Source organism: Carassius carassius, chromosome 22, assembly GCF_963082965.1.
Source record: "Carassius carassius chromosome 22, fCarCar2.1, whole genome shotgun sequence".
Classification (NCBI taxonomy): Eukaryota; Metazoa; Chordata; class Actinopteri; order Cypriniformes; family Cyprinidae; genus Carassius; species Carassius carassius.
Window position 1 is genome coordinate 12,799,013 of NC_081776.1, and position 19,896 is coordinate 12,818,908.

The following is a 19,896-nucleotide window of genomic DNA, read 5'->3' on the forward strand; positions in this document are numbered from 1 at the left end:
TAAAATGCATTTCGATGTATGCATTATGTTCAATTTAATTGTAGTAGTAAAAAGAATTTAGATTTCGACCGTTTGAAGTCATACAGATGTTCAGTATCAGCACTAACCGGACATCTGTCACGTTGCCAGTGTCCAATGTGGCAATTTTGGATGTCAAACTTTACCTTCACTCCGCAACAATTAATAAGGTTTAGTAACAGAAGAAAAATGGTCTAATGGTGCCCTCTTGTGAACACACTTCATAAAACAGCACAAACCCCAGCTATAAAATGTATTATGTTGTTGAGATTTTAAAGGCAGTATCTTCACCAAATAAATGTATGAAATTAAATTTAAATAAATTTAAATAAATAAATTTAATGCGACTTACAGTGCATTCAGGCTATCAATTTTTACCTATCATGTGTTCCCGAGGAAATAGTACATTTCTGTGTGTAGCACATTTCAGATAGCACAGTTCTGTTCAACACAGAGAACAATCATATGGCTTCAGAAGACTTGCAATATAGTGAATGATTAGGTGCTTCTGGCTAACCCACTTTCATTGTATTGAAGAGAGCAGCATGAACACTGCCCAGAAAAAAAAAAAAGTTATATGGGTGAGTAAATGATAACAGCATTTTCTTTTTAGGTCAACTCAACATTTACAGTTCTTGGTTAATGAATGTATTTCTGCTGTGTGTTTTTAAAAACGGTTTTATGTTGCATTGTTACAGACACTCCTTATGACAAGTGACAATACTTTTCCAATGTACAGATACATAGTATTCTGATTTATTATATGGCTGGATTTACTGTTAGAAGAAAAAAGAACATTAAATTGATCAAAGATTACAGTTAAGATATTTACAATGTCAGCAAAGATTTCTGAAAGTTAGAATTTTTTTTAAATAATAACAAAATTGATAATAATAATAAAAAAATTATGTGCCACTGGAGTAATACTGAAAAGTCAGCTTTGCCATCACAGGAATGAACAAATTTAAAATACAATGCAATAGAAAACTGTATTTTGATCAAACAAATGCCATCTTTTTGAGAATTAGAGACATCTTTCAAAAACATTTTTATTTTTAATCCTACCAACCTAATATTTTTTTTACAGTATAGTGGCTTTATAAATGAATGTGTTATTTGAACTTAACTCTCTCTGACAAAAGATGAGTTCCAAAAGTGCAAGCATAGTTCGACATATATAGCTGCCATGACCAGGGCTCATGGGATTGTGTTCCACTGTGTCCTTCCACACAAAACCAAAACATTCAACAATAACACAAAATATCACAAAAACAGCTGTCTTCAAAAATGTGTATGTTCACCTCCATGTGTCTCTCACAATGTTCTTAGTCCTGGCACAGATATCTTGCCTGTGCCTTTAGAAACAGAGTTAAATATGATTGTGATGCTGCTGCTGAAGTCCTACAACACTTGGTGATGAGAGATGGGTGAAGATGCCTCCTGCAGACAAACAGAGAAATGACACATCAGAGCTTTATAGTGCAGTTATTATTTTATATAAGTAAAAGATGAACTTTGCTCCCTTGTCAAAAAAATTTGATGCCTTTAAGCAGTTTTACCTCGAAAAAGACTCTACTGTGTAGAACCCAAGATCATTTCCAAAAGTAAAATGCTCTGAAATGTAACATTTAAGCTCCAGAATAATGTACAGAGCCATTTCACAGGCTCTCCAGAAGCACCTGAATATCATCTAATCCATCATAAATTCCAAAAACAACTGCAACATGTTGCAGCAGAATATTCCACAGCTTCAAACAAGGCAATGCATCAGTTTTAGCACAGAATATTGTGTTCTCCGTCTGGCATTTATTAATCAAATGCTAAATAGAAAGTTACAGTCTATTTCAACCTTTTGTGGTTGAGTATTTTGAACACAGCAAGTGACAGCAGACATCAGTAATCAGAAAATACATTTGATTATAATACACGCTTCATTTTCATCTAGCTCCAGGGTTTGACCGCAATGTCAGAATATCTTAAAAACACATCAGAGGTGGGTGAAATATTCAAAAACAGGCTATAACATCCTAATTTCTCAAAGACGCAGTCAGCTTCAATTAAACTGATTCTTAATTAAGGCTGATCATGTGCACAGTATTTCTTTACCAGTCCAACATGAGGAAAGCATGGAATATAAACCAAAAACTGAAAACTAGAGTTATTTTTATTTTTATTTTTATTTTTTTGTTGTTGCTATTTTCCCTTTGATACCTTGTCTGGATGTTGAAACGTTTAAGGATTTGGCTTTTCATAAAAGCAACTCATTCAGAAGGTAAACAATCCAATTAGCTTGACTAATCAGGTTTGCGTTTCATCCAAATCCTCGATTTGTAATCCGATGGCCTTCATGTGGTCGATTGTAAACTGGTTTTGTCCATGTTTGTAATACCGCCTTAAATCGTTTGGCTCATCGTCCCCCATATCTTCATCTGGGAGCACCAGGATGGGCAGCATGTCTTGCAGAGGTGTGGGTCTGTCAGACTCATATGCCCTGGTTGGTGGAGGAAGTATGTCTTCTGTTTTGGTGTACAAACCATTGGGGTATTCATGGTCAATGAATGCCTCGTTGTGGTAAGAGGCATTCTCTATGAATGATATGGGACGTCCTGAATTGACCTGTTGACCATGGACAAAAGAGTATTTAGGGTCGCCTCAAACAACCATGACATATTAACAGGTCAAATCCTCTGCTGTGGTCCAGTGCTGATTATAGAGGAGCTGTGTGTGTCACTGATTCTCGAGACATGGGACAAAACTGTTTGTGTAGAGAGGAATTATTTGGGGATGAATCTTTTTGGTGCAACGTCCTGTTTATTTTCTCACGGAATGTGTGTATGTGTGTGTGTTTTCCAGCTGTAATAAACATCTGAAAAATATTGTGAACTGTTATGCCAAATATTTATAATAGATGTTTGCAAACATAGCGATAAGCTATGATTACAAATATATATATATATATATATATAGAACATTATCAGATTTTTTAGTTCCATCTATTGAACTGTTGCCACCAAGATGTAATTTGGATCTGGTAAACAGTAAATGAAAATTAAATGGAACAAAACATTCTTATTGTCTTTAATATCAACTAATGTCAGGAAAAAGTGTGGCGTATGTTTTGTCTCATCTCTCAAGAATCAATCAATAAACAATTAACAATTACTATATTTTCAACAGTGTTTATTAAACTTGAAAATGTAATACAAATACACATACACATACACAAATACAAAACACCTATAACAAACACACAGTGAAATAAATATACCAAATCATCAAACACAGGGGGCTGTGCTTCGTATACTGACCAGCTTAAATGGTGCACCATGTTTATGATAAACTGTAACACTGACAATCCCATTTAAACCGGCCTACCAGTAGTATACGGCTTTCAGATTCTCTGAAAATACATCTCAACTTCACAAGGGACAGTGACACTGCAGAACACGTCTAGCTACTTAATAGTACTTACCTGCTGAAACCATCTTAAGCTCTACATAAGAGGAATTAAAAAGGAAAGTGAGGGGAAAACGACAGGGGCTGTTTCCAAATGTTTGAGTAATGCTTTATGGGAATGATGCTTTAGTCTTTTAGTTTTTTCTTGATGATACAGTAATCTTCGTCCAGTCAAAACACATTTATTCTTTTAAAGCTGGCTTATAATGTAATAGTTTATTTATTGTGTGGCATTTCCATGTTTAGTGAAAAAAAACTTGCTTGAACATCTGTAGATCCTACAAACAACAAAGCAGAGGGACAATTCGTAGCACATATACTACACATACTGTACTTTATGTGTTGTATTTTTCTCCTGCTATTTGTAGCGTATGCTCAGAGAAGACATGAGCTCACAGCTAGTCTTGCTTTTAGTTGCTTTGATATTATAACCCGCAGTACAAGCAAAAGAAGACAACCCACTTGTAGATTAATAAATGAGAGAAGTTCAGTTAAGAGCCAAATAACTTATTGGTAAATGTAGCATCTCGTCTTAGAAGCTGGGTTTCCATTAACATACTTTTATGCACATTTTGGCAAATTGGATATGAACTGCTGGATGGAAACACCAAAGTGTGAATAATAATTTTTTTTACGATTTTTGCCATTTTCAATGAGTTGGGACTCAAACACTGATTGCCCAAAATGCAACCTGTGTATCACTATTAAGATATATATATATATATATATCACGCTGCCCATGAAGCTATTGGCTCTGACAAGTGGATACATTTTTAATTCAGTAGCAACAAAACACATTTACCAAACTGTTTACAAAAATTTCTTGATGCGTCTTAAAAATCTTACATGTGACTCATGTGACTGAATAATTTGATCAAAGATGAAAAACACTTTCATTCAAAAACATAAAGCCATTTTGTCTGCATGCTAAACTACAAGAAATGATTAAACTTTATTCTGATAGTCCATTTTAGACTGTAAGTAACTTTGCAACTATAATGACTGGTGGTTGCAAAGTTATTTATAGGAAGTTGAATGTAACTTTGATGGACACCTGCTGACTGTTCTAAGATCCACATGTGCTTGAACAGGACCAACCTAAAGAAAATTTTGCAGAATTTTGAATGTGATTTGAATAGAGCTCAATTAATTTTGGAAGTTTATGTCTTTCCACATTCAAGCAGACAGGAGCTGTTTTTGCTGTTCTTCACATTGCTTAGATACTGTACAAAATTGCTACCTTTAAGGGTTTAGCCAAGATTGCAGCAAAGTAGACTGACTTGACTCAAAGGGACTAAAGTTTACTACTCGGTATATATTCAATAGCTCTTACCACATTCGGGTTTTTCCCAAGAGCTACCGCGCCCCTGTCCGCTGGATCCCGTCTCTCTCTCCGTCTCTTTGCCAGCCAGAGGAAGAGACATAGTAATGTCACAGCCACTATCAGAACTAGAGCAGCGATGCCGCCAGCCATCCCTGTGTTCATATCTCCAAACAGATGTTCCTCGCCGAACAGACTTCTGGGAACTGTTTGAGAGTTTAGAGATTGTAAAACAAAATTACAAAGCTCTCAAAAATACTTTTTTTTCCCTTTTTGTGGTTTATCATATAGTTTGGTTTTGAATGACTGCCAAAAGCAGGGCAGTGATGAGCTGGAGAAGGATAGAGGTTAATGGGAATACAATGAGGCTAAATCTAATTTGACACGTTATTCATGCCTCTTAGACCAGATTAACCAGATGAATTTACAGAAATGGCACAGATCTGTAATTGATTCTAACAATGTGGATAAACTTAAGAGCCATATTAAAGGACAAATTATAAGGATTCATACTTTAAGTTCAGTTTATAGGAGTTTTATCAATATTGTATGAATATTCAAGAAATATGAATTTAATTAAAAGAAGACATTTTTGTAGTAGAGTTTTCATATCACAGTGTTCTATATTATATTACTTTCAAAAGAAAGATAAATGAAAGCAATTCATGCAATTCCAGTTTACTGAAGTTGGATCAATAATGTATCATGCATAAAAGAAACGAGTTGAATTGGAGAAGACCATGTTTTTATTATTATTATTATTATTATTAATTTGTTTGTTTGTGTTACAGAGATTCCAAATTGCAATATTTTACTGACCTTATATTTTATTTTATATTATTCTATTTTATTCAGAAGGTAACTCTACTTTTTTATCAATTTAATAGAAGAAAAAAATCATATTTTTACATATTTAACTGTGGTTACATAACCTTGATTTTAAAGAAATCTCAAAATTAACATAATTAATGCACTCAAGTGCATTTACCTGGTTGTCCCCTCTGCAGCACTTCAATATCCACTGAAGCATGGGCCATCTCACCTGACTCCTCATCTGTTGCAATCACCTTTGATTAAAAAAAGCATCACATCACCAGAGATGTCATGACAAATATGGAACCCCACCAGGTCGCTCACCCTTTACCAAGAAATAATCGATTAAAAAATAGATTTCAGCTATACATTGCTATACAGCCTACTGAAGTTAATGAAAAGTTTAGAATAATAAAATATGTACAGTTGTGCCGGGCAAGTGTGTATTCAGTGCTGTTTTATGATCCTACAAACAGACATTCACCAAAACAATAACAACCCATATCATAACTGAAATATTATAATTACTATAAGACCAGATCACCCAATACAAGATAATTAACTACACAAAACCCCATTTGCTTTATGTCTACACACTTAGTAAACCAGGCCTGTTTTCACAGGGGTACTAGAGGGTGCTCAGAAAGCAAGAGCACCATTAAGTAAAAGCTGTAATAACAGGTCTCTAGTACACATAGGTTCACGCTTTTAAAGAGCATCAAAGGTTTCAATTTGCAACGTGTTTTTGTAGCACTGAGCAGTGTAGCCAATAACAGACATCTCGATTTAATTCTTAAAGGCAATTTCCAATCAGAAGTGTTTATGTTGGCTCTATGATCAAAAAAAAATTCCCGACCCCTGATGTAGATCAATGAGTCATAGTCATAATTGTCACCTCCAGAATGTGTCGATCAAACGCTCTGAGCCGGTCTGTCTTTGCAATCACAATGCCATCCTGAGTAATGTGGTACAGTTTGGTGCTACCTATCAAAGGCTGCATTGTGTAATGGATTTTTGGGTTTATTCCCTGCACAAGAGCAAAAAAAAAAAAAAAAAAGAGAGAGAGAGAGAGAAAATGCTTTAAATACAGTTTTCAGGCATTTTGAAATTAAGTGTCTCTTATAAGGATATGTTTTCACTGTACATCTCTGAAGTCCCTGTCGATGGCCTGGACTACCAGGACTTGGTTCCCGTAGGTAGTGACCAGTGTAGCAGGACTGGAGCTCTCGGTGAGGAACCCTTTGTAGACGGTTTTGTTGAAGATTGGAGGAAACCGGTTCTCCGACACCACATGCACCAGTACCATCGCCACCGAATATTTCTTTGGGTCGTTCATTTGTGCAGCCTGTCAGAGTTTACAAAGGGCAGTTATGATGAGAACTTTGATGCCATCACTGTGTCACATAACCCACACAATTATGTTCAATTCAATTTCTTTTTATTGTCTTTTTATTGTCTGTCATTATGGTTTGCAATATGGCAGTTGAATAGGGCAGTACTTTCATACTGTGTCCTTGTTAACAGCCTTTATCTTGTTCATAAACATAGACATTGTCTCGTCATACCATTATGCGGAGTCTGAATGAAGGTGTGAGGAATCTGTTTTCCACACGTTGCCTGAGAGAGATTTCTCCTGTTTTAGAGTCGATTGTAAATCTGCCATTATCATCACCTATAAAGTCATTATGAATATCATTAAACAAAAAAACTATAATGTACATTTGAAGGGTTAAACAGTTTGTAAATCAATGCAGTGTAGAGTAAACTCACCTGACAAAATACTGTAGACTAGAGGAGTCAGTATGTCTTTGTCTCCGTCTTCAGCATGAATGGGACCCGGAGAAAAATAAAGCACAGCATCCTAGATCATAAAGAGCATTCATATTTAACCATGAGGGTTAAGACAAAAACTTCACAGCTCCACTTGTTTTTTATTATGTTTTTAATGCAAACAAATATTGCTTAACAATATTGTTGCTTATTGGTCCTGTGAAATAAAAATCTAATTACTTCATTTAATTTTTGCATATACTTTGCATACAGCTAATGTGGATACTGTAGATTTCATATTTATAATTGTATTAATTAATCTAAAATTGGTAGAAACTGGTTTCTGGTTTCTACCTGTGGCTCAAGTGGTAGAGCATTGCGTTAGCAGCACAAGGTTGTGGGTTCGATTCCCAGGGAACACACGTTGGGTAAAAAAATGTTAGCCTGAAAGCACTGTAAGTCGCTTTAGGTAAAAGCGTCTGCTAAATGCATACATTCATACAACCATCAAAAGTCACATGATCCTTTTAGAAATTATTCTAATATACTGATTTGCTATTTAGGTAACATTCATTCTTTATTGAATGGAAAGTTCAAAATAACAACATTTATTTGAAACAGATTTCTTTTTAAGATTATAAATTCCTTTAATGTCCGTTTTGATCCCTCCTTGCTGAATAAAATTATTCACTTTTGAACTTTTTTTTTTTTTTTTTTACTTTTGTACAGTAGTGTGTATATCAGGTAATTTTCAGCTAAATCAATAACCTGTACATTAAAATGTTACCACATACCTCATCTGCCTCTGTGATGTTAACACTGTACACAGGGTTGGTGCAGATATTATGATCTCCATCTTCATAAACTGGTACGCATGGCTGAAACTGAGGATACTGGTCATCACCGTCTAGAACATTCACGGTGACTGTAGCTGTTGTGCTGTACTTCTCTTTTGTGTTCGTTTCCTGTTGATTTAAAATGCAAGAATGGCAGTTCTTAATTCTGATTTCTTTCCAGCACATACATTTCCTATGATTGCCAGTCAGCACATATGTGAATAACACGTGCTACATACCACAGCAAAAATGACCACCTGCAGCTGGTTTTTAGTCTCATAGTCCAATGGTTTATCAAGGATCACCATCCCGCTGTTGGGCAGATCAATCCTAAAATAGCTGGCATCGGCCTGAATGAGAGACACACAGTGCTGGTAATGCTCTCTTGGATTCTGGAAAGGAAAAGGGGTTCTCTAATAGCATTCATGTATTTTTATGTTGTACAAATACATTTTTGTGGCCTCTGTATAGTACTGGTTAGTAAGTCAGCTGCAGACAGAATAATGCAAAACCTTTCTTTCAGTCTTTCTTTCATCTGTAATTTTGTCCTTTATTGAATGCGTCACTCACTGTAGATTTGTCGGTCATATAAGTGATCGTGTCTCCATCGCCATCTCTAGCTTTTACTGTGAACACCATCGAGTTTACACTCAGCAACTGTGAACAGAGTCAGGATTCACGTCAGGACTCTAGGTTATAATGATTCATATGAATAATTCCACATGTAAAATGATCAGGTTCATGAAAGGTTCATTTCACACAGGAGTTTAGAGTAAAAAAATCTAGTGTAAAAATGTTTACCTCACTTATATATCGTGGTTGAATTGTGTCTTCAAGGAAATATGGCATGTTGTCATTTTCATTCAATATTTCCACCATGATTCGATATCGACTCTGAAATATGAAAACGTGGGTTAATTGCACTCCAGAATCAAGCATCATTATTTTTGCAATGCGTTTTTATACCATACCCTAATTATATCATCTTCATAACATGTCAAAGCAGCTATCAGAACTGATCCCAGCACCTTTAAATTTCCACAGGAAAAAAATCAGTTAATCGGGTTATCTCACAATTATCACACACACATATACAAAAACCATTTTAGGATTAAAACTATTTTTGTGCAAAATAATGTACATGTTGTAATGTTTTATGTTGTTTTGGCCTGGTCTCAACAGACGAATCTGGTGAAATAAAGCTTAATAAGAACAACAAATTACAACAGTAATTTATAGACATTCTATTTTAAATCCCCAAACTATGGCTTAAAACTCCTCCAGTGTTTCTGGCAGTCCTAATGCTTCAGTATTATTCTAACTTGCCTCCACATGCTAACAGCCACTACTCGTGTTAATCACCTCTCGATCTAAGATCCTTGAAAACGACGAGTTGAGGCGGATTGTTCTGCCTTCAAGGTAAAACCAGTCAGCGTTTTCTCCAGTCAGACACAAGCGGATGCTACTGGCTCCAGGGTCTCCGTTGATACTGAGGTTGGCTATGAACTCTCCAGTGAGACTGTTCTCTCTGACCGTGGCAAATATGTCTTGACCACCAAGGCACAAACTGGCTGCCGTTCAGATGAGAGACTGATTAGATTATGAGGACAACACACAAATCATCCATAAGATCAAAGACTGCAAAGTTAATTTATAAAGCAACACCTTTGTAATAGCAGGGGAGAGCAGGAATATTTGTAACATGCACAATTCTATCTTTATTCTGAGTTTATATCTTGCAGTTGTGAGTTAACATCTTGGAAGTTATATTTGTTATATTTATAACAAAGTTATATTTATAATCGTGCGCACGATTTAGCAAATCGAGGGAATGAATTAGTAAATCGTGCGCACAATGTATAAATCGAGTGAACGCAATAGTAAATCGAGGGAATGCAATAGTAATCGTGTGCACATTTTAGTACATTGAAGGAACGAATTAGTAAATCGTGCACACGATTTAGCCTAATATTTTTGCCTGCATGTCATGTGCGGTGCTCCGTAAAAATCTTACTCTTTTTTTTTTTCTTTTTTTTTTAATTCTGAAGTAATACTCCCAAATGAGAACTCTGAATTCACTCTAACTATCCCATTTAATATATTTATATTAAAGAACACAATTAAATTCACTGATTTCATATTTTGTTCACAAAATGAATAGTACCAAAAGACACAATTGCTAATACAACAGAAAAGATTCATAAAATGAATGCTGACTGTTCATATAGGTTGGTCTTATAAATTTGATGAGAAATCTTTTATAGCTCTGACTTTTGATTGCTGACTTTGGTATCTAGGCAAATCTGTACACATTTTATGACAAGAATAAAGGTTTATTTTCATAATATCTGAAACGTCTTTCTTTTTCCAGGTAATTTCACCAAGCTCTCTTATATTTTAACTTTTCCCCTTCCCGAATATAAAATGACAATTGGCTGTACAATCTTATAAACTTCACAGATGCACAAGTAAAAGGCCACAAGTCTGCAAGCACACATCATGAGGGCCTTGATTGGGGCCCTTGCACAACACTGGGGCCACAATCATTTCTAATGGATAAAATCAAGTCCCTACATTTTGTTTGGCTGTTGTTGTTGTCAAAAATCCTGAAATTTGCCATGTTATGAAAGTAAAATCAGTTGTGAATACAGTTCAATGTCTGCTTTAAGCAAGAGTGTCTATTTGCTGTCCCTTTCTCAATCTCAGTTCTGTCAAGAAAACAAATTTGAGATTTTGCATGACTTTCCGACAGGCTCATCAATAGAAGAGAGCCATTCAGAGACTCATTATTATTTCCACAACCTCATAACCATTTCAGGCGCACATGTTAACATCTACTACATCGCAGAGCAGTGATTCATGAAAATTAGCCTTTGTGGATCCTGATTTCAGAGAGGTGTTTACCTTTTGCGATGTGATAGAATATGTTCAGTGCCATCTGGCAGAGGAACAATCTCCATGGCATCAACATGGTCGATATTCCCCTGGGCTCACGTCTCCTTGCTGTAAAAGAAATGCCAAACCCTGACAGTCAGTCGCTCTGAAGGATTTAGAGCACTCATCTTACCTGTCACAAAGAGCAGACTTTCTTATTCACACCAAAGGTCAATTAAATCAGATTAACAAAGCATATTTATACTGTGGCGCCACCATCTGAAATTCATCAGCCAAGTTACTCAAGTGAGTCAAGTCAAACCGATAAACGAATTACTAGAACCTGAGAGACACAGTCTCACCTCTCACCAATAAAGTGTTTGTTTACTTCTGTTTAGTCATGTTATTCTTCACCCAAGGTCTCTCCTAGATTTTAAAACCTATTATGAAGTCTTTAGCCAGTGTCAAGCCAGCAGCCTGGCAGTGATGTCGGTTACATGACCTCCAGGCCACTCTTTTGATCCTTCACATAAGAGCTTGTTTCAAATCCTCACATAATGCCTGCAAAGCTGCCTAAGAACTGTTGTTTCCCCTCTTAAGTTTTGCTGCCTGTCCATGTGAGACTAAACCAGATCGCTGCATTTTGTACGCTACTACACATTATAACACATCTCATGTTTAATTATTGATCATTTTGTTGGATGTAATGGGATAGTTCATGCAAAATGAAATATTTGTCATTATTTTAATTGTCTTATTTCAAACCTGCATGCTGTCAAAGCACATTTTTATGTAGCTGTTTTCTGTACAAGAAAAGAAATAACTGCATGAGGATTAGTAAATAATAACAGGATTGTCATTGGGGGGGGGGGGTTATTCCTTTACAGAGGATTCATCCCATGACCACTAGGGGACACCATCACTCTTTTCCTCCCTGGGGAAGGTTATAAGGACAGTCCTTCAGACTTGGTGATTAAAAAAAAAAAAAAAAAAAATAAGCACCCATGAAATACAGGGTTATCTTATTCTGATCTTGTTGAACTTGCTGTGACTGTGGATAATAACACAATGTATTAAGAGTCTGGGATGGGTGTAAACTTTTGAAATTATTATTATTTTTTCATTCATTTAGAAGTTATTTAGTTACATAAGGTATAAGGTATTTACATGTTTCCCAGAAAACAAATAAGTACCATTTTTTTTAATTATTAACAACTTGCGTATTCTGAAATGTGTGTACTTAAAGCTGAATTTTAATAATCTCCCAGTGTAATATATTTTTAAATATAATTTACTGCTGTGATGGCAAAGCTGAATTACTCCGGTCTTCACTGTCACACAAGCCTTCAGAAATGATTCTAAAATGCTGATTTAATATCGGTTGTGTTTGTGCTGCTTAATGTTGTGGTGGATCCATTTTCAGGATTCTTTGTTGAATAGAAAACTCAAAATTTTTTATAATGCCTTTATTGTCGCTTCTGATGAAATGAATGCATCCTTTTTAAAACTACTCATTTATTTAAAAAATAACTAAATCTTACTGACCCCAATCTTATGGAGAACTATCTGGTGGATAGAGAAGAGATGGACCAGGGACCCACTGTTATGTATTGTAGGAAATTGAGTGTTGGATTTTAGCCTACAATCATATTTATTGTACATTACATTATGATGCTTAAATTGCAAAGCCATTAAAATCAATATTAATGTATAGAGTTTAATTAACAGTTTAATTTTACTTAATGCATTTTAATGTGGGAAGTTTTTATTTACTGCTTGTCAGTTTTTAGCCATGACCTAAATAGCAGCATATTTAAATGATACGTTATTCATAATTTAGTAGTTTAAATGAAACTTGTGTAAAGAGTCTAATAATCAATAATTCATGTTTCAGGGCAATGGCTTGATTCAAATTTGTCCTGTGTAATCCTGTGTCAGAAAAAAAGTAATCCTGTGTCAGTAGGGCTTGCTAACCATGTTAACCATGTGAGAAGCTCCTCCATATTGTGCATTCATGCCAGATGTAATCAGTGTTTGTTTGGATACATAATTACTGTATGTGGATTGCATGTGATTAGGGATTAAATTGAGTAATTAATATGAAACAGGAAGTAGGTCTCAAGATTATGGGATTACAGCACAATATGGTTTAATATTCTTGCTGCACATGGCAGCTTGCTATTTATTATGCATGTCTCCACATGTCTGAGTTTTTCTGCCAGTGTTGATCAAAACCATTTCGCCAAATTAAAGATCTTCAGAGTTTTAGCAGAAGTATATGTAGAATTAGTAATGCCACTGTATTGTGTTGTTTTGATTTGATTAGTCTAATCTCATATTTGAGAGAACTCATCTGCAGAGATCATATAGTGCATTCCTCAACGGTGATTGCCAGTGCAGTTTAAGAGATTATGAAAAGTGTCAGTCATTTAAAAGAAAGAAAAAAAAAGTTCAAAATGGAAATGTAAAATGTGTTTACCTACCTACATCAACGCTTTTAGAATTAATTCATAATTATTATTATTATTATATAGAAATAATTAGACACACTACTATCCAAGTTTGTTTTCAGTACGATAAAAGAAAAGAAATGAATACTTTTATTCAGCAAACTCAATAAAAGACTTTTACTGTTACGGTCATGGATTTCTGTTCCCTTATTTGGTCACCTTCCTTTTCTTGTTTTGGTTAATTGATTATTCCCCACCTGTCTCCAGTTCCCTCATTACCTCCTGTGTGTTTAAATACCCGGTCTGTTCAGTTCCTCCTCGTCCGTGATTGTCTATGTTAAAGCTGTTATTTGTATGTTAACGAGATATTGTATTGTGAGTTTAGTATATTGTCTGTATTCTCCTTCTATCGTCAGTAAACTCCTCGTTTGATCCCGATCCTCCTCAAGCTCTTTGTCTTTCATTTAGCACACACCCCTTATTTGTAACAGAATCACGGACCCAAAACAAAATTTTTTTTTCTTTTGATTTTTTATTTTCCTCCCACTCCCGGAATGGCCATTCCAGCAGTCCGTCTCCTATGCCTGGAGCAACTGGACCATTCACTGGAGGACCATACCAGGGACTTTCTAGATCTGGCGTGCCTTACCCACTTCCCCGACAGCTCGCTCTCTAACTTCTACACCGGCCTGAGCGAGCGGTGTAAGGCACGCCTACCAGCGAACGGTCCCCGAGAGGATTTCGCCGCTTTCGTGGAGTGGGTGCTGGAAAAAATGGATCTTCATGGACCATCTGCACCACCGAAGAGGATATCTCCAGCCCCACTCCCGACCCAGAGACCAGCCAGCCACCATCACGCCGCACGGAGCCAGAGCCCACCGCAGCCGCAGAGCCCGAGCCATTCACGGACAGGAAGCAGGACCTCGAGAGCAGGTGTGTGAGCCGGCAACACCGTGCGTCGTGGGAGTCTTAGTGGAGATCGAGGACGTGGAGGAAAGCCCTGCCCACACTTCCGCGACTGAGGGTGAGCTGTATTCGGTCTCGGGAAATGATATGGAGCAACTATTGGATCTAATGGGCTGGTCTATGGAGGTAATTCCTGAATCCCCTGTTTGTCTGCTGGTTCCGTCCAGCCCTGATCCCCCTGTATACCCTCTCAGTCTCCCACTCCTACCTCCTCCAGTCAGTTCCTCTGCTCCATTTCCTCTGGTTCCGCCCAGCTCTGAATTTTCTGTGTCTCTGCTGGTTCCGCCCAGCCTTGAATTTTCTGTGTCTCTGCTGATTCTGCCCAGCTCTGAATTTTCTGTGTCTCCGCTGGTTCCGCCCAGCTCTGAATTTTCTGTTTCTCCGCTGGTTCCGCCCAGCTCTGAATTTTCTGTTTCTCCACTGGTTCCGCCCAGCCCTGATTTTTCTGTTTCTCCGCTGGTTCCGCCCAGCCCTGAATTTTCTGTTTCTCCGCTGGTTCCGCCCAGCTATGAATTTTCTGTTTCTCCGCTGGTTTCGCCCAGCTCTGAATTTTCTGTTTTTCCGCTGGTTCCGCCCAGCTCTGAATTTTCTGTTTCTCCGCTGGTTCCACCCAGCTCTGAATTTTCTGTTTCTCCGCTGGTTTCGCCCAGCTCTGAATTTTCTGTTTCTCCGCTGGTTCCACCCAGCTCTGAATTTTCTGTTTCTCTGCTGGTTCCGCCCAGCTATGAACTTTCTGTTTCTCCGCTGGTTCCGCCCAGCTCTGAATTTTCTGTTTCTCCGCTGGTTCCGCCCAGCTCTGAATTTTCTGCTTCTCCACTGGTTCCGCCCAGCTCTGAATTTCCTGTGTCTCCTGTATTCCCTCCCAGCCTCCCTCTCCCACCTCCTCCTAGATCTGCCAGTTCCCCTGCTCCACTTCCTCTGGTTCCTTCCAGCCCTGATCCTCCTATGTTTCCTCCCATCCTTCCTCTCTCTCCTCCTCCTAGACCAGCCAGTTCCTCGACGTCATCGCTGCTGGTGCCAGTCTGTCCCGCTGCTCACCCTCAGTCCGCGTCATCTGGGCGCGATGGTTCGCCGCTGGACTGCCAGTCTCCAGCTCCGCCTTGGCGTGTCTCCGCCTCCAGCCTCCGAGCCCTAGGCTCCTCCTCGGTCCTTCGACCCAGAGGCTCTGCCTTGGCTCTTAGCTCCCTCGTCTCCACCGTGGCCTGGCATCCCACCTGCTCCACCGGGCTCCCTCGTCCCTCCGGCTCCACCTTGGTCAGTCGTCGACCATCTGCCGCCTCGGGACTCCATTCCTCTGGCTTCACCTCGTAACTCCATCCCTCCGGCTCTGTCAGGCTCCTCCTTCCCTCTGGTTCCACCTCCATCCTCAGTCACTCTGGCTCCACAGCGGTCTTCCAGGACCCCGCCTCCGCCTTGGTCGCCTGAGCCTTCTGCTCCACCTAAGCCCTCCGGATCCTCGACGTCACCCTGGCTCTGCGGCTGTGCTGCTCCATCTTGGGCTCCTCACCCACCGGTGCAGTCTCCGCCTGTCGGCCCCCTGGTGTCGTCTGCTCATTCTCCACCATGGCTCCTCCCGCCGTCGACTCCACCGTGGATCTCCGTCCTGGCTGGTCTCTGGAGGACCATCTGGTTCCTCCTGCTCCGGGCTCCTCCCTCCATCCACTCCGCCCTGGTTCCATCCTCCTTGCTCCCTCTTCGCCTGCTCCTTGCCTGCTCCTCGCCCGCCTCCAGAACCCCCACCCTCCCTCCGCTGGTATTCCTCTTGCGGTGCGAGGATGCACCTTTCCGGGACGGGGAACTGTTACGTTCATGGATTTCTGTTCCCTTATTTGGTCACCTTCCTTTTCTTGTTTTGGTTAATTGATTATTCCCCACCTGTCTCCAGTTCCCTCATTACCTCCTGTGTGTTTAAATACCCGGTCTGTTCAGTTCCTCCTCGTCCGTGATTGTCTATGTTAAAGCTGTTATTTGTATGTTAACGAGATATTGTATTGTGAGTGTAGTATATTGTCTGTATTCTCCTTCTATCGTCAGTAAACTCCTCGTTTGATCCCGATCCTCCTCAAGCTCTTTATCTTTCGTTTAGCACACACACCTTACTTGAAACATTTACATTGTAACAAACAATTCCATTTGACATAAATGTTGTTCTTTTGAACTTTCTATTCATTAAAGAATGCTGGAAAAATAAAGCTTAAAAATATTTAACAACAGCTGCCTAAAGTATTAAGCAGCACAACGGTTTTCAAATTTGATTATAATTGATTACTAAGCAACAAATCACCATATTAGAATGATTTGAAAACTGGAGCAACTGCTGAAAATTCATCTTTGTCATTACAGGAATAAATTACATTTACTTTTATTTTCTATATTCAAATAGTAAATATTTTATTTAAATTTCAATACTATTTCACATTATTAATGTTATTACTGCAACAAGACTGGGTAGATGTAGTATTTTACAGTAAATAGTTAATAATATAAGTCCTCAAAATTTATGGTAAAAAGAAGTTAATTAGCTAATAATTAAAAGATAATTAATAAAACATTTAGAATAGTGTCACAAATAATATTATATCATTTAATTTCACTAGTTAACAGCTATTAAAGTGTATTCCTAAAGTATCTAAAAACTGATTAAAATAGATTTATTTTTAGTTTTAGTTTAGGGTGAGTAAATAATGACAGCATCTTTAATTTTGGGTGCGCTGTCCCTTTAAGGCAATAATATGCACCCAATTAGGGACAAATGAGGTACCTTTTAAAAGCTTTTTTACCTGAGAGTTTAAGATACAGAAACAGAATTGTATTAGTTCAGGCTAGTTTGAGCATAACATTACATCAGTTCATGATAACAAGTTCTTTTTCTGTGATTCTAAAAAAAAAAGTTTTATTACTAAATCTGCAGAAACACATGAATAAACACTACAGAGAAAGGCCGGCAACTCAAGCGAGGTCCAGCATGTTTGGAAGTGCGATGGCTCATGCTGTCTCCTCAGATGAGAACATCAGACTCATTAGAGCAGCTTTGGACATGAACTCAAGCATAATAAGACAATTAGTATGAAGCAGGGCTAGTCGGCAAACTGAAAAATAACAGACTTTCTGATACAGATCACTTAATATATATGAGTGAAGACAAAAAATTAAATATTCTTGTCAAAGTCACAAAGCCATTTATCTGTATTCCTGTCATCTTTATAAGATCAGGCCTGTCAACCTATGCTGAATGGATGCTTCAGTAATCCGATTGTTTTGAGACTGATCTACAGAGGTCACTGAAAATCTATCCAGCTGTCTATTACTACAGACACAAAATATATCAAGCATTTACTTAATCACAAAAACTGGTCAAAACAGCACGGTTTACAAAACTCTGAGCTTTTGCTACAGTCGTAACAAGAAAGCACCTGTTGTCAATGTCCTGTGAAGTGTAGACAACACAATCACACACTAGACCAAACACCCTCAGTATTTCCTCACCGTTGATCGGCTGGTGGCTATCCTTTGTTCTTGAGCTCAGGGGATCCTGCTGTCACTTCCTGTGGTAGCCGCTCTTGTCCCTCGCCACATGTCTGTCCTCTGAGGGGGACTGAAACCTGCACCACAAGGAACAGCGGGCAGCCACAGTGCAAAACACAACAGATTTCTCTGGCTAGTTAAGTCAGGGCTGCTGAGCGGGAGAGAGAAAGAGACACAATGAGGGAATTAAGAGCTCTCACACAGCAGAGCGAGGGCTTAGACAGCATTTTCAGGACAGGATAACACTGGCTGATGAGAGGGAGGTTAAACTGAGAACATTAGCTCAGGCGCTGACGCTAATACAGTCCAAGGTGTGCAAATGCTAATAGTTTGTCATTACACATGATCTGCTGCCTCATGATGTAGAATTCAGACTGAGGGCGCGTTGGCCTGTTTGCTGTCAGTCCGAGGAGCTGTCTAAAGGATCACAAGATCTGTACCAAGATTTGGTATAATTTATTTACAAATTATTATAATTAATAATTTATTCCAGGTCACATTACACATATAAAATCAGTTTTTCTTTTTGCATTGTGACACAATTTAATGACAATTAAGTGCATTTTATCAATAAATTCTAAATAAAAAAAAAATACTTTTTCATTTTTCCAAAAATGTCCATGAAAAAAAAAATGATTTATAAATTACAAATGGTTTAACTAATACTAGAGAATGATGTAAAAATCAAATATGCGTATTTAGTGTTATTTTAGTATTATACATAAGTACTAGTTTTTATCAATATTTTAAGTTTTATTAATTTAAGTTTTCATATCAATTTGTAAAATTTGATATGAATTGTAAAATTTCATTTATGTTTTTTGCTGTTGTTTTTTTGCATTTTGTATTATATATTTTTTAATGCTTTTGTCATTTTTTATCGTTTTTTTAATATTCCTTTCATTTTTTTTTTTTTTTTTAGTTGATGATAATAACACACAATAATGTTTTTTTGTTGTAGTTGTTGTTTGCTTGTTTTTTGTTTATGTCTTTGCTTTTTGTGTTTTTAACTTGAAAGCACCTGGTCTCCATTCGCTTTCGTTAATGTTTGAAATGTGACCTGTACATGATTTGACAGATTTCATTCCCTTGTTTCAATGTTTACTGTTTAAGGAGTCTGTGTGGCTCTTGCACCATAACTGCTGGAACTGATAACTGAAAATCTATTGAAGTGCTAGGGTTTTATCTATGAACTTGAGTGAGAGAACGTCCAATTGACCTACAATCTTCTGCTATTCCTCTCTTTATATGAGATAACAGGCTGCTAGGCTGATCTGATTTCAGTGGGACCACTCCTTAACACCACATATAAGGGGAGATAATTGGCTTACACTTCTTGCACTGTGGATTATACACTTTGACATTCACTTCTCATAGCTGGGCCCAGGTAGCACACCTGTAGGTTCTCAAGGGAAGTGCAAATTCTAAGAAAAAACCCTTCAGTTTCTGCTCTCATAGCTACACAGTCAATCAGAGGGTTGTTTGCATTGATCGGCGGGGCTCACAGAAGAGTTCATTATTCTCCATCAATGCTTTCTGATCCATGTCCTTCCCCGTCAGCTTCAGCACCTCTTAGGCACATTATCTGGAGATGATTTGCAGGGCAGCAGGGGCCGTTGGAGATTTCCTTGTTTGTTTGGGAATTTGATGGCTCTTAGACTGAGTTCACCTCTAGAGCTCCTGCTGGGGTTGACAGATGTACATGTCCTCATGAGGAGAGAGCTCAGTGTGCACATGGACACATGCATGCATTCAAGAATATACACTTACAAAATTGTGTTTTTAATTCATTTTCAGTCACATATGCATTGAAATATTGAATAATATGCACACAATTGCAATCTGTATGTAAATAGGACTACTGCAT

General features: G+C 37.9%; 1 protein-coding gene across 2 annotated transcripts; it reads right to left on the reverse strand.

Annotated features, from left to right (window-relative positions):
* Positions 1 to 988: 988 nt before the first annotated feature.
* Positions 989 to 18,454, reverse strand: LOC132098989 (cadherin-related family member 5-like). 2 transcript variants are annotated; one of them, XM_059505326.1, is made up of 15 exons: positions 17,991 to 18,451; positions 11,119 to 11,217; positions 9,577 to 9,785; positions 9,186 to 9,242; positions 9,016 to 9,108; positions 8,785 to 8,871; positions 8,454 to 8,606; positions 8,173 to 8,343; positions 7,379 to 7,469; positions 7,174 to 7,280; positions 6,753 to 6,953; positions 6,504 to 6,635; positions 5,784 to 5,862; positions 4,808 to 5,001; positions 989 to 1,458 (listed from the first exon to the last, which is right to left on the reverse strand). In XM_059505326.1, the coding sequence occupies exons 2-15, from the start codon at positions 11,183 to 11,185 to the stop codon at positions 1,420 to 1,422; spliced, it is 1,680 nt and encodes a 559-aa protein (XP_059361309.1). In that variant the 5' UTR covers positions 11,186 to 11,217; positions 17,991 to 18,451; the 3' UTR covers positions 989 to 1,419. The 2 variants fall into 2 exon arrangements, with proteins under 2 accessions (XP_059361309.1, XP_059361310.1); XM_059505327.1 differs by lacking the exon at positions 989 to 1,458 and adding an exon at positions 3,255 to 3,511 and having other exon boundaries at positions 17,991 to 18,454.
* Between the last annotated feature and the right edge of the window lie 1,442 nt (positions 18,455 to 19,896).

Excerpts from the sequence above, each read along its gene's own strand:
- LOC132098989 (XM_059505326.1), bottom strand. The coding sequence starts at position 11,185 with ATGTTGATGCCATGGAGATTGTTCCTCTGCCAGATGGCACTGAACATA. Across the intron at positions 6,954-7,173 it reads CATTCAGACTCCGCATAATG|GCTGCACAAATGAACGACCC; the intron begins GTATGACGAGAC and ends AAACTCTGACAG. Across the intron at positions 1,459-4,807 it reads TTGGGAAAAACCCGAATGTG|GAGGCATCTTCACCCATCTC; the intron begins GTAAGAGCTATT and ends GTTTGTCTGCAG.